This window comes from Danio rerio, chromosome 23, assembly GCF_049306965.1.
Source record: "Danio rerio strain Tuebingen ecotype United States chromosome 23, GRCz12tu, whole genome shotgun sequence".
Taxonomy (NCBI): Eukaryota; Metazoa; Chordata; class Actinopteri; order Cypriniformes; family Danionidae; genus Danio; species Danio rerio.
In genome coordinates this window covers 47582501-47597592 of record NC_133198.1, presented here as the reverse complement: position 1 = coordinate 47597592, position 15092 = coordinate 47582501, and the positions used below count along the sequence as shown (strand labels likewise).

The window sequence follows — 15092 nt, the reverse complement described above, 5'->3', positions numbered from 1 at the left end:
AAAGCACCCTAAATAATGTTGACAGCGCCCTCTAGTGGATTTGTCATCTGAAATATGCAACAAAACGTAACCCAAGTAATGTATACAGCACCCTCTAGTGGATGTATCAACTGAAGCGTACAATAAAAGCACCCTAAATAATGTTGACAGCGCCCTCTAGTGGATCTGTCATCTGAAACATGCAACAAAACGTACCCTAAGTAATGTAGACAGCACCCGCTAATGGATTTGTAATCTGAGGCGTACAATAAAAACACTCTAAATAATGTTGACAGCGCCCTCTAGTGGATTTAACAACTGAAATGTATAATAAAATATACCCTAAGTTATGTAGGCAGTCACGACGCCTTCTGGTGGATTTGTCATCTGAAATGTACATCAAAATTTACCCTAACTGATGTATTTCAGATTCACAGAAATTTAGACAGCGCCCTCTAGTGGATTCGTCACCTGAAATACATGACAAACTGCTCCCTAAGTATTGTAGACAGCGCCCTCTAGTGGATTTGTCATCGGAAATGAAATAATATATATTTCATGTCGCAGCCTCTTGTGATTAGCTAACCGCAACGTTTCAAATTGCTCGATTTCAATTAATTACACAGCCCTAATATATTATCTTTCTAAATTGTAGGCTGAACATGCTCTGCCTGAATTGCTGGATTGTTCCACAGTTTAAAAATATTATGGCTTTTTCTTGTATTTTTTCATCTATGTTTAGCTGCTTTGACACAATCTACATTGTAAAATATGCTATAGAAATAAAGCTGAACTGAATTGAGAGCTGAAATGCTTCTGTCGATCTGGGAATAATCTAGATTTGATGGTTGGTGAGTGCCCTGCTGCTTCTGGATCTTGTATTTCTGGCTCTCAGAGTGTTTTATTTCCCAGTGTTTCTGTCTGAATCACTGTTTCTGTGGCCACAGTTTTTCCCATCTGGCCCTGAGCGTGTGGTGGTGCGGCGGTGGGTGCAGCGGAGGTGCTGGCTCCAATCTGAAGGTGTCCTGGGTCAGGATTGGGCACAGTCCCCTCCATCACACCCATGTTGGCCGAATCCACACTGATGGGAACCATGTAAATGACCTGAGAGAAAGAGACATGCATCATTATATCCTCAAAAATTTTAATTGTGAATGAAGTCAAAATTAATATCCCCGCTGTACCCCTCACCCCCCCATTTCTGTTTAACAGATTTTTTTCCAACACATCTTCTAAACATAATAGTTTTAATAACTGATTTCTAATAACTGATTTATTTTAGCTTTGTCATGATGACAGGAAATAATATTAGACTAGATATTCTTCAAGACACTAATATTCAGCATAAAGTGAAATTTAAAGGCTTTTTTTAGGCAAGTCATTGTATAACAGTGGTTTGTTCTGTATTTTTCAGATATTTCCCAGGTCTTGTTTAACCAAATCTGTCAACCCTCCTGTTTTTCCCTCCCAGGGCTCTCCGTACATTCAAAAATACATTTGCTGCTTGTTCAAACTTCTCATTTAATATGAGTTCAATTCGTAAGATTTTGTCAGGAACAACTTAATTTTTTATGTTCAATGCACTTAAAGTTACAAAAATTATTAAGTTAATTTATGTATGGATTTACAGTGTATATTACCTTTCGATCCTGCAATCATCCTGTTAAAGTATTCTCCTGTATTCTTCCTGCACTTTTAATCTTTCTATGAGGGGTGATAAATAAAGATCGTCAAACAGCTGATCTGATTTGGGTCGGGTGCGTTTAAACAGACAAATAGACGTAATATTATGTAAACACTTGGCTTGTTTTATTTTGGCTTGTTTTATTTTAGACACAACAAATTTGGTCTTAAATGAGCCTTAAAGTGACACCTCTGTTATTTAACATAATAAAACAAAACGTCAAAAGGAGATTCATTTGCTGTTCTTTAATAAATAACTATAATACTTTAATCAGAAAGTACACTCTAAGAATATTGTTATACAAAACAAAAAAAAAATTACGCAACAGTTTGCATCAATATTCAAGTAACGACGGCATCTAACAAAATGAAGTTCAGACAACAAACTTTCTTATGTTTGCCAAATCTTTTCCTCTTCATTCAGAGGCATTTTTACATAGCAAAAACCTAAAAGTTTTAAGTTGAGTACTCAAAAAATAAGTTGCTTCAATTAGTTTTTTAAATTAAAATTGAAAACAAATCCAGTGTTATGTACTCAATTACATGCACGTTTTCAAGTTTACAGTTACAGCTGCACAGGAGTGGAATTCTGTCCCTGGCAGCATCAGAGAGATAACCTCATTTAATATACTCAAAAAACATTTTAAAGGGTCACGAAACACCAGAACACATGTTTTGAGCTGTTGACAGTCGTATATGTGTCCCACACTGCTAAAAACACTATTAGGACACCTATATTTCACTAAAAAGTGTAAATTGGTTGTTTTTGCGTTATTTTAAGCAAATTCGTACTTCCGGTTTGAAACTAATTTTTGAAGCTGCGTCACGGTCATGAGATAATAGCGTGTATTCCAGCGTGCAGACTGGACGTCTGAGCCAGAGTGTGTCTTATTACGTCTTACAGTGTGCTGCATTAATGCATGAGTAAGGCTTGGTTCAAACCAATCAGCGCGCTCTATTGTGCAACTTCATTAATATTCATTACTGTCACAGTGTTTAGACGACAGAGACGCCACGTTGTGTTGGCAAAACAAGCGTGAAGTGTTGCTTTTATAGTTTGCTGCAGTGAAGTTTCGTTTTCATTTTCTCTCTGTGAGAGCTCAGCTGGAGTCACGTGTGGATTAACAGTGTACGCGACGCTCGACAACAATAACTTACGCGTCTAAGGAGGATTATTGTTTACCTGAGAGCTGTTCTCATCTGCAAACGCTGAGATCCGGATTCACTTGTAGTCTCCTCTTAATAAAGACGCGGCTCTAGTTACTGGTGATTGTCCTGTCTCTACAGATGTGGTAAGTGAGCGACCAGTGCTCTTTGTTTATTCAGTTTGTTCGTATCGAACAAACTATTGCACCGAGTGTAAACAAGTTAGCTCTAACAGTTACAATCAAACTATAACCTCGTGTTGGATTTAGTGACCGGAATAACACACGCGGCTTCTGATGCTACCTGCCGTGTGCATCTAAGTTTCCGGGAAATGCTGAGTTTTTTTTCTCTCATTCGCCGTGCGGTATCAAACATTGCATGAAAAATACACGCTTAGAGCAGTTCCTCGAATCAAATATCTCGTTTGTCGCGAGGGACATGAATGAATTCCCTGAATGAAAGAGCCAAACTGCAGTTAAAGTCCACCATTTAATCATTTGGCAAATAATTCGACTACAGATGTCCATGTAAACACAGTCACATTGTCCGCTGTGTGTGTGTTTTGACTCTGAAATTCAGCGCGCCCAAATAGACACTTTCACACCATGCCACTTTTCTTCCTCCGACACTCCCCCCTAAACAGAGCTGGACACACCCACTTTTCTGACTTTTTCCAAAGTAGAGGTGTGAAAAAACCCTGCTGAAACGAGGGGGTTTCATGGCCCTTTAAAACCTGGTTTATAGAGAATTAGACGTGTCTTCATTCTGATTAAATTGAAACTAGCATGTTTCCAATTGTGCCCACCATCTTAATGATCTGTTGTTTAGATGTGTTTCAACTATTTTTATCTCTATTACAAAATGTTGGTGTTTTAGCTTAATTTGTAAATATTCTCTTTTAACATCTATATGACCATGTCTATTTTAGTACTTTTTAAATATGTTTGATAGATTGTATAATTTTTGTATTGTTTTTTTCTAGGTTGTTAAAGAGCCCATATTATGGGTTTTTGAAAATTCCCCTCCATGTAGTGTGTAACACAGCTCTAAGTGAAGTGAAGTATCCAGCTAAGGCTTAAATCTGTTAGTGTACAGTGTTTAAAACGGTTGATTCATCTATAAAAGAGTCGACTCATAGTGCTTCAAACGAGTCGCCTTGATACCGACTCATTAGGTGTTTCGCCATGACGTACGAACGAAACCAAGTTATTCACGTGCACGCGCAAACCCGGGACATTTCAAACCTGAGGCCCCGCCCTCTGACGCAGAAACCCAGACACACACACACACCCACAAACACACGCACACCCACAAACACACGCACACAAACATGCCGGTCGATTGAAGTCACACTGCAGATGGATATATTGAGTCTCTACCCAAAGATGAAACCTCAGCATTATAACCAAGCAGTTGGAAACTTCTGGAAGCTACATGCTACAAAGAATACTTCATCTGAGTTTGTTGAAGGAAGGATCAGTAAAGAGTAACTGATGGACGTCAGGATGGGTTTCATCCATTTCTCAAGTGTAAGTACGTGCGGTTAAAGTTGTTGCCTCGTTGACTCTAGCTTGCAAATGTATTTAGTTGTGATTTGTTACTTGTAACCGCGTGTACTGTATCAGGTTAACTGGCTATATTCTCTTATCGCGTGCAAAGTCACGTTAAAAACGCGACGCGTGCTGTTTGTTTATGGAGCTCCGTGCTAGAGTTCTGCTCCCGCGATTTATTCGGAAATTTATTCCCGCGCCGCAGAAATCTGGCGCGGGGACAGCCGCGGGAATAAATTTCCGAATAAATCGCGGGAGCGGTCGGTAACGGGTTTAATTTGGGACGGGAGCGGGCAGTCTAGCAATATCACGGATATTGCTATGCGAATTAGAAAGAGAGAGTCTGCGTGGTGCTTGTGTGTGTGTTAGTGCGCACGCGCGCGTATGAGAGAGAGAGAGAGAGAGAGAGAGAGAGAGAGAGAGAGAGAGAGAGAGCGAACGAACGAACGAACGAACGAACGAACGAACGAACGAACGAACGAACGAACGAACGAACGAGCTTTGTGCTGTGTGTGTGTGTTTATACAGACAGCTTGGCTGTCTGGACTGTATACTGGGTGATTTTTGGTTGTGTTCTCCGCTCTAGCGGGACCGGGTGCGGCGGGCAGAAAACGGAGCGGGTTCTCAGGCTAAAACCTGGCGGGTGCGGGCGGAAGCGGGAGCGTTGTCATCCGGAGGTGTGTGTGTGTTTTTGTGTGTGTGTGGTATGGCGAGTACACGACTGTCTCCTTCGTTCGGTTATCCGTGGCACTATCCACTCGCCATAGTGTGGCAGCTAAAATCCACGTCTACACTATCGAGCGTGTATGAACTGTGATTACTTTTTAAATTGCTGATTAGCTATTGGCCATTTCCCTCTCTGACTGAAGGCAGTCGACCAATCACAACAGACTGTCATCGGTCCAATCAGCGCAGATTAGCTCCGCGCTAAGGAGGGGTTTGGGAACAAATGAATCACTGGACGATTCATACAGGAGTCGCTGGGATAATTAGGTAAAAATAAATGCAGATTATAAGACCATGAAAGTGTTTTTTGACCTTGCATGCATATTAGACTGTTGTTGGAGACCCTTACAACCAGGATATGACCCTATTTCATGTATAATATGGGCTCTTTAAGGCACAACAGATGAAAAATAGCCTTCGGGCTAATTCTGATGCATTGGCAGAGATGCTAATTGATCCCTGCCAAATAGTTTAGTTTAGAGCCTCAAATAAAGAAAGCAGCCGAAATTGTTTAATATTTTGTTTGTTTTCAATTGTACTGTTCATGCTTGTAAGAAATACATTTAACAACAACATTTTTGTTTTTCGATAATTTTTTATTTGTATTAAACCACAGGATTCATTCTTTTACAAAACAAAAAAAAAACATGTAGATTCCCATATTATCAGTATAAAAAATAATAAAAAAACATCAGAGTGTGGATTTAAAAATACAAAACAACTCCATTAGTGTGGAAAAATTGAGTTATTAACTCAATTTCTTTGGTTTGCGACAATTGTTTTTAAAGTAACTGACAGATATATTTACCTTTAAATTAGCCCATTTTTAAATTGATGAAATTATCAATAGTTTCCTGTTTTTAAAACTTAATAAAATTATTCTGGCAACTTAAAAGTTTTAATCTAATCAGCATTTTAAATGATGTAGTGCTAACAGACCTCTTGAGTTATTTTAGAGTGTATATTTGAATTACACAGTTAAGAAAAAGATTTAAAAGATGTAATAACTAGATTTTATTTGTGCAGCCTATATTAGGCTATTAGTATTCATTAAATTGTTTTTCTTATGCAGTCCCTTTATTCATCAGGAGTTGCCAAAGCGGAATGAATCGTCAATTATTGCGGCATATGTTTTACACAGCGGATGCCCTTCCAGATGCAACCCAGTACTGGCAAACACCCATTCACACACAACTCATACATACTATGGACATGTAAATACAGCTCATTCAATTCCCCTAAAGCGCATGTGTTTGGACTGTGGGGGAAACTGGAGCACCAACATGGGGAGAACATGCAAACTCCACACAGAAATGCCAACTGGCCCAGCCGGGACTCGAACCAGCGACCTTCTTGCTGTGAGGCGACAGTGCTAACCACTGAGCCACCGTGCCACTGGCTATTAATATTAATAAGCTGTAATCAACAGCTCCGGATGAACAGATTTAAAAATGTGCCTCTTATTTTAACATTACAATGATGAGGAATATAGTTTACAGAGCAAGGAAATTATCAACAATAGTTCCTATTATATTTTTCTTAGACTAGATTAAAAAAGTGTAGCCAAAAAAAATGTTAACACTGCTATGGTCAATATTATTAGCCCCCTTAAGAAATATTCAATTTGGATTGTCTCCAGAACAAACCACGGTTATACAATGACTCGCCTAACTTTACCCTAATTACCCTAGTTAAGCCTTTAAATGCCACTTTAAACTGAATACTAGTACTGCATCTTGCAAAATTATAAGAAAAATATTATGTGCTGTCATCATCATGTCCTTAGTTATGAGAAATTAGTTATTAAAATTATTGGGCTCTATTTTGATGGTCCATGCGCAAAACGCAGAGCGCAAACGCTTTCAGGGCGTGTCAGGACACGTTTTTGCTAATTTAAGGACGGGAAAATCTGCTTTGCGCTGTGGCACATGGTCTAAAAGGGTTGAGTTTATTTTCTTAATGAGTTATAGGTGTGTTTTGAGAATAAACCAATCAGAGTCTCATCTCCCATTCCCTTTAAGAGTCAGCTGCGTCACGCCAAGAGCGCATTCGCTATTTACAGGACGCAAAGTAAGACTAAGTGGAAAAACTGAGCATTTCACAAGCAAACAGTTCACAGAAAACTGTTAAACAGAGCATCTACTGCGTGAGAATGAGAGATAATGGATCTACTTTCACTTTCGCTCTTGGATAAGGAAACCTTTACGCACAGACATTAATTAGTCTATAAATAATTAATTGCGTTTGTTAAGCGCAAATATTCGTTTCAAAACTATTTCTAAATTCAGTTCTAATTTCCAGCAAACAAATAAATGAACAATAATAATGAAGTGTGCTGAAAAACCTGAGTTATATCCTAAAACACATGCTGTGCCCCATATGGTCTAAAACCTGACAGGTGGACAAATCTAAGCTTGTTTTTAATAAAACAAATATAAATATGGATATAATAAATAATACTGCTAATAATAATAACATTATACAGAAGCAGATTGTTATGAATGAACTGAAAAAGCCTCCCGAGATGAAGAAGACATAAAAGCAGTGATTTTTCATATTTATGTAGGCTAGAAAATAATATGTTTTGTAATATTTTAATCCTTTATATTTATATCCTATATCTATTCTTATTATATCCTATATATATATATATATCCATAATATTTACATTTTTTCATATGTAAAGATATTTGCCTTTCTTGTGTGTATTAAGCAGTGTGTAAGCGAGGCACAACTCTGCGCTGGAGTTTAGACCGGGTTAGTTTTGGTCTATTGAAAAATCTATTATAGTTTCTCAAAATTGCAACGCGCCAGCGGGTCCGCCTCAGAACGCCTTCATTTTTAGACCAGATCGCCTATGGGCACACAAATGAGCGCTAATGCATTTGCCATTTAAACAGCGTAGCCCAACGCCTCAAAACCACTCTTGCGCCAAGCTGAAACTAGCAAAAGACTACTGCACCGCGCCTTGCGCCACACTGCGCTGGGTGTATGATAGGGCCCTTTGTGTTTAGAAATGTGTTGAAATAATTTTCCGATTCTGATCAAACAGCAGCAGACATAAGACAAAAAAGTCTATAAAATAAAAAAAGACTCTAAAATCATAAGAAAATAAATCAAAGTTTCTACAAGAGAGAAAACAAGTTTGTTTACCTGAGTAGCGGCTCCTTCCTCTGAACTGCCGGATTCAGCCTGAAATCAACATAAATCCTCCACATAAATGTCTTAAATCTCTTTATGAGCACGTCTTTATGTGAACAGATGATGATATTGAGCAAACAGACTTACAATGACAGCCTGCTGGACAAACGAGTACACCTGAAAACAAAGAGCATCAACCACAGAATCAATCAATGTTGGTATACTCATTAAACATACTCATTAAAGGGATAGTTCACACAAAAGTGAAAAGTCGCACTATTTACTCTCCCTCAAGTGCTTCCAAACATTTATGAGGTCCTCTCTTCTGTTGAACACACACAAAAAGATATTTTGAAGGACTTTGGAAACCAATGGTTACAGGTTTCCAACATTCCTCAAAATATCTTCTTTAGTGTACAATAGATGAAAGAAACTCATAAATGTTTGAAACAAGAATGAGTAAATGATGACGGAGTTTTCATGTTTGCTTGTGTGAATGCCGTTAAAGAATGCAAAAGTGTTTAATTAATCAATAATAAAAAACATTAAAGTGTTAGAAAGTTTTTGACCTGTAGAGGGACGTTTGAGGGCAGGAGGTTTGACATCTGCAGTGAAACAAAAATAAACATCCTTTGAAATCAGGACAGAAGTGGGATTGATTCATGCGAGATGAAGACTGATGTTTAGTTTACCTGTCCCTGCAGAACTGAAGACTCTGGTGGGCCGGCGTTAATGACGGGGGCGGGGCTGGGGGCGGGGCCAGAGGCAGAGACTGGGGCGGGGCCAGACAAACCTTGTGAACGAACCTGTGAAGAGAATCAGCAATAAATTACTACATTCACAAACACCATAAACCTAAACATAATTCACCACATATAGACGAACATTCAGGATGCGCACACAGCGAGGTTGCAGAAAATAAGCGCGAGCACTAGCATTTACAGAGGGAATGACATTTGATGTGGTACAGAGTTTGTTATTGTATTAGAGATAAGTTGCATTGAATACATATTATATATATTTTATCCATAATGCTTTTAGCGTATTATAACTGCTTGTCACCCAGTGATAAGCACAGTGATTCGGCAAAATTGGCGTTAAAGTGAGCAGCTTTCATCTGACATGTCCATTTGCGATAGCACCCTCCCAATGGATATTGGATAAGACGAAATGACCAAGCGTGGCGACCATGGTGGCCATTTGCAAGTCAGCCATCTTGGATCCAACTTTTCTTTTTTCGATAGGAAGAAGGTCATGTGACAAATCAAACTTATTAAAAACTTCACACAAAAAAAGCAATGGTGTGCTTGGATTAATGGTATCTTCACACCATAGACAATTGCCTTCAGATGACCCCAAAGATAAAAGTCTAAGGGAGTCAGATCAAGACAACTTGAGACCCATTCAACTGGTCCTCGACGAGCAATCCACTTTTCAGGAAACTGTTCATCTAGGAATGCTCGGACCTGACACCCATAATGTGCACCATCTTGCTGGAGAAACGAGATATATCCAGCTGCAGGCCCGCAGAACCACACACGTTTTAGGCACACACAATCTAGGACACACAATCTAGGCAAACCATATATGGTTACGACGGATGTTAATGTTATTAACGTCTTTTTGAACATCGTCATCGATATATTTTGATATACATGATCAATAAATATTGTACACAACAAACAATAGTGTTTACTTTACTTTATTTCACAAATATTGCGATTGAGACGGCCGAATGGGGAGCATTGTTTCCGATCGCCATTCAATATAATAGAGTGAACAGTTTTCTATCAGTCATCATAGCTGATCAGTCATTATTATCTGACAATAATATGGCAGATACTCGTTTGCTGGCCTTGCTGAATGATCTAATTTGGACAGCTTTAATTTATGAAATGGATTCATTTATGATGAAGGAAATAATAGCAAGTTAATATAGGCAATAATACATTATATGTAATAAAAATCTTTTTACATGTAACAAATGTATAAGACTATATTAATATTTTACTAATGCTATTTAATAGTGTTTATTAGCTTAATTTTCTAATAAACTTTTAATTAATGATTTCCCACATTTAATACTGTAGTAATTTAATATGACAGTAATAGGAAACAAATAGGAACAAATAAACTATTACTCATAAAAAATCATAAGTATATATATATAAATATATATATGTATGTATACATACACACACACACACACACACACACACATATATATATAACAGCTGTGACTGTTTAGTAAAAGATAGTAGTTTATATATAAACTTATAATTATAATCAGTTAAGATAATCAGTTTATAACTATATATATATATATATATATATATATATATATATATATATATATATATATATATATATATATATATATATATATATATATATTTGTTTAGATGATTAACTATAGTAGGATAATTTATTTTAAAGTGACATATTATTGTTTGCTTTTTATATTTTACAACAAAGTGATTTTAACCAAGTATGATAATACTAAGATCTTAAATTAGTTTATTACACTTAATCCAACAATTAGACGGCCTATTATGTTTTCTTTGTGTATGTGGACACGTGAATAAAGTCATAAGTGTCTTTAACCAATTTTTTTTTATTTACATAATTTAAGTTCAGAAACTGCAGAGATGTAAAAATGATCGTAACGATATAATAATAATAATGACTGAAATGGGAAACCATATTTGTGTAATTCAATAGGTGGCGATAATGCTAAAGAATTAGTTACCATATATGGTTTGCCTAGATTGTGTGTCCTAGATTGTGTGTGCCTAAAACGTGTGTGGTTCTGCGGGCCTGCAGCTGGATATTATTGGGAGAAACTCAGGGAACGTGCCGGCTTCAGCGAATAAAGAGGGAGACACATCATCATGGAGCAATTACAAGTATTAGTGGCCTTGAGGTTTCCACTGATGAAGAATGGCCCCACTATCTTTGCTGTCTATGGTGTGAAGATACAAGATGTGCAGCACCTGAAACTACGGATACTGGAAGCCTGTGCTGGCATTTCTCCTGCGGTGTTGCTATCAGTGTGTGAAGAGCGGGAGAAGAGGGTTCAGGGTTCAACGCTATGGATTTTTTTTACTGGTCTGATCGGGCGAGTGGTTTAGATTTTTACTTGCCCTGCCAAAATGTTTTACTGGCCCCACCAAAAAAACTAAAAAGTTTATAGCTATTTTTCAGCCGCATATTTTAAATAATGTGTCAAAAATAAAGTCTGTGAATCTAGAATTTCAAAAAAAAACATTAATAAAAGTGTTATGCAAACAAAAAGAGCAGTATGGAAAATGTGCAGGTATTTTATTGCGGTTCGAAATTATTTAACAAAAGGTGGGCTGACTGCGGGCAAACATCACTTCATTTTTTTTTCGCGTTGTTCACACGTAAATTTCTGCTTCCAAGACATTAGAAACAGACATTTTCTTTTAGCCTTATAATTTGATGTTGCCGCCATGTTGCCGTTTCTTCTTTGTACTGGTTGTTCCCAGGTTGCGGGGAAAAAAAAGTATGCTCAAAACATCAAATCAGATAAGCGGAACCGGAAAGCAATATGGTGTTTACGACTTCATCGAGAAGGGAGTGTTTAAAGACTTAAAAGCACAAACTTAAAATGCACATAATTGAAATAGTCGCAGACAAATGAAATGTTAGTGACAAGGCAGCACTGTCTCAATTAGGCCAGTAATGATCCGGTCTACTGTCTCAAGCGTCTCTCACGCTGGCCCTGGGCCACTGGGCAGTCCTTATTGTTGAGCCCTGGGGTTGCATTGACAATCCAACACAATGGGCAGCACATTAAACACATTTCATAAGTGGTTAGAAACTTGTAAATAACTCATGAAAGAATAAAGTTACGTTAAAACCAAGCACACCACTGCTTTTCTTGTGAAATTCCCAATAAGTTTGATGTGTCACATGACCCTCTTCCTATGGAAAAAACTAAAGTTGGATCCAAGATGGCTGACTTCAAAATGGCCATGGTCAACAGTCATCTTGAAAAGTTTGCCCCTCACATATACTAATGTGCCACAAACAGGATGTTAATATCACCAACCATTCCCATTTTATTAAGGTGTATCCATATAAATGGCCCACCCTGTATTTTACCTTTTTGTTGGGTGGATCTCAGGCTTTACTGTATATACAGTTGAAGTCAGAATTATTCGCCCCCCTGTATATTTTTCCCAATTTCTTCAAAAAGAAGATTTTTTTTCCAACACATTTCTAAACATAATAATAACTCATTTCTAATAACTGATTTCTTTTATCTTTGCCATGATTACATTGAATAATATTCTACTAGATATTCTTCAAGGCACTAGTATTTAGCTTAAAGTGACATTTAAAGGCTTCACTAGGTTAATTAGGGTAAAGTTAGGGTAATTAGGCAAGTCATTGCATAACCGTAGTTTGTTCTGGAGACAATCCAACACTAATGTAGCTTAAGGGGGCTAATAATATTGACCTTAAAATGGCTTTAAAACAATTAAAAACTGCTTTTATTCTAGCCGAAATACAACAAATAAGACTTTCTCCAGAAGAAAAAACATTATAGGAAATACTGTGGAAATTCCTGAATCTCTTCAACATCATTTGGGAAATATTTAAAAGAGAAAATTCACAGGAGGGCGAATATTTCTGACTTCAACAGTGTTTCAGTGTTGGATGCACTTCTATCATGTTAAATCTTCCCTCACCTCTGTGTGGTTCGCTGGTGGGTTTTTCTGGATCTGTGTGTTTGTCTGTGCTGCGCTCATCGGGAAAAGCACCGTCTGAGGCCCGAACGGCCCCATCACCGACACCGGATACAGCATATATCTGAAGCCCTCAGGAAGCGGGAACTGAACACAAAAACACTCTCAATAATGGCTGTGTGTTCATTTAACAGACATGCAGAAAACAGGAACTCTGGCATCCCAGCACACACTCAGCCATTCATTTCCCTTCAGCTTATAGTCACTATTTCAGAGATCACCACAGCGGAATGAACCGCCAAATATTTCAGCATAAGTTTCACACAGCGGATGCCCTTCCAGCTGCAACCCAGAACTGGGAAACACCCATACACACTCACATTCACACACACTCATTCACTACAGCTAATTCAATTCATTGATTCTCCTATAGCGCATGTGTTTGGACTGTGGGGGAAACCGGAGCACCCGGAGGAAACCCACGCCAACACGGGGAGAACATGCAAACTCCACACAGAAACGTGAACTGACCCAGCTGGGACTCGAACCAGCGACCTTCTTGCTGTGAGGCGACAGTGCTAACCACTGAGACTTGTACATTTGGCCCCCACAACATAGACACACACACACTCACCTGCGCTGTGTCCATAGTGAGGATTCCCCACACACACACCATCAGGAGGACCCTGGCCGTGTCTTGAGAGCTGCAGGAGTGTGTCATGATGGAGACTCACGGCCAGCAGAGCTCCAGACGCCGTATATAAAGAGCTCCAGCAGACGCATGAGGTGTGTGTGTGACGGAGAGAGAGACGCTCGGTCATCCTGCACACACACTTCACTCCAATTATACCAATTACAGACGCTCACGTAAGAGGAATCAGCCGCTTAACACACACATAACACTTAAACAACACTTACAGACACTGATGAGTAATAAATAACACACATTAATGTCTTCAGTGGAAAAACAACACACACTCATGCTGAACACACACATCTCTCACACACATGTAGTGTACACACACACACCACACAAACATGCACTTATGCTAAGCAAATACTCAGACACACACACACACACACACACACACAATCTCTCTCTCAGACACATACACAACACATGCAACACACTCAAAGTGAATGCACACACTCACACACACACAAACTCTGAACACACTCAAACTGAATGCATGCACAACTCATTGAACAAACACTCGCTCTCTCGCTCTCTCTCTTTCTCTCAGACATATACACTGAACACACACACAACACATTTGAAACACACTCAAACTGAATGCACACACAACTCACTGAACACACAAACACACACTGAACACACTCTAACAATGCATGCACAACTCATTGAAAACACACACACTCACACTGAACACACACAAACTGAATGCATGCACAACTCATTGAACACACACACACACACACACACACACACACACACACAATCTCTCTCTCAGATATATATACACTGAACACACACACAACACAACACACTCAAAACTGAATGCACTCACAACTCACCGAACACACACACACACACACACACATACACTGAACACACTCAAACTGAACACACACACACACACACACAAACTGAACACACGCACACACACACACACACACACACAAACTGAACACACACACACACAAACTGCACACACACTGAACACACACACATATACACTGAACACACTTAAACTGAACACACACACACACACACACACACACACTCAAACTTAACACACGCACACACACACACTGAACAAACTCAAACTGAACACACGCACACTGAACACACTCAAACTGAACACACATACACACACACTGAACACACACACACACACACACACAAGGCATTGAATGCACACATAACCCATACTGGCATCGAACGGACGAACGGACGGACGGACGGACAGACACACACACACACACAAACACACACAAACACACACTGAACACACTCAAACTGAACACACACACACACACACACACACACACACTCAAACTTAACACACGCACACACACATACACTGAACAAACTCAAACTGAACACACACACACACACACACACACACACACACATACTGAACACACACTCATACACATACCAAATACACACACACACAAGGCATTGAAT

The 15092-nt window shown here is 38.7% G+C and overlaps 1 protein-coding gene across 1 annotated transcript; it reads right to left on the bottom strand.

The window, feature by feature from the left end:
- Positions 1-13898, bottom strand: si:ch211-149b19.4. Its single transcript, NM_001386532.1, is given in 7 exon segments — positions 1-1083; positions 8238-8276; positions 8373-8402; positions 8795-8830; positions 8918-9031; positions 12944-13087; positions 13575-13898. Coding segments are annotated over 7 exon segments (663 nt in total). The 5' UTR covers positions 13662-13898; the 3' UTR covers positions 1-870.
- Positions 13899-15092: the final 1194 nt, after the last annotated feature.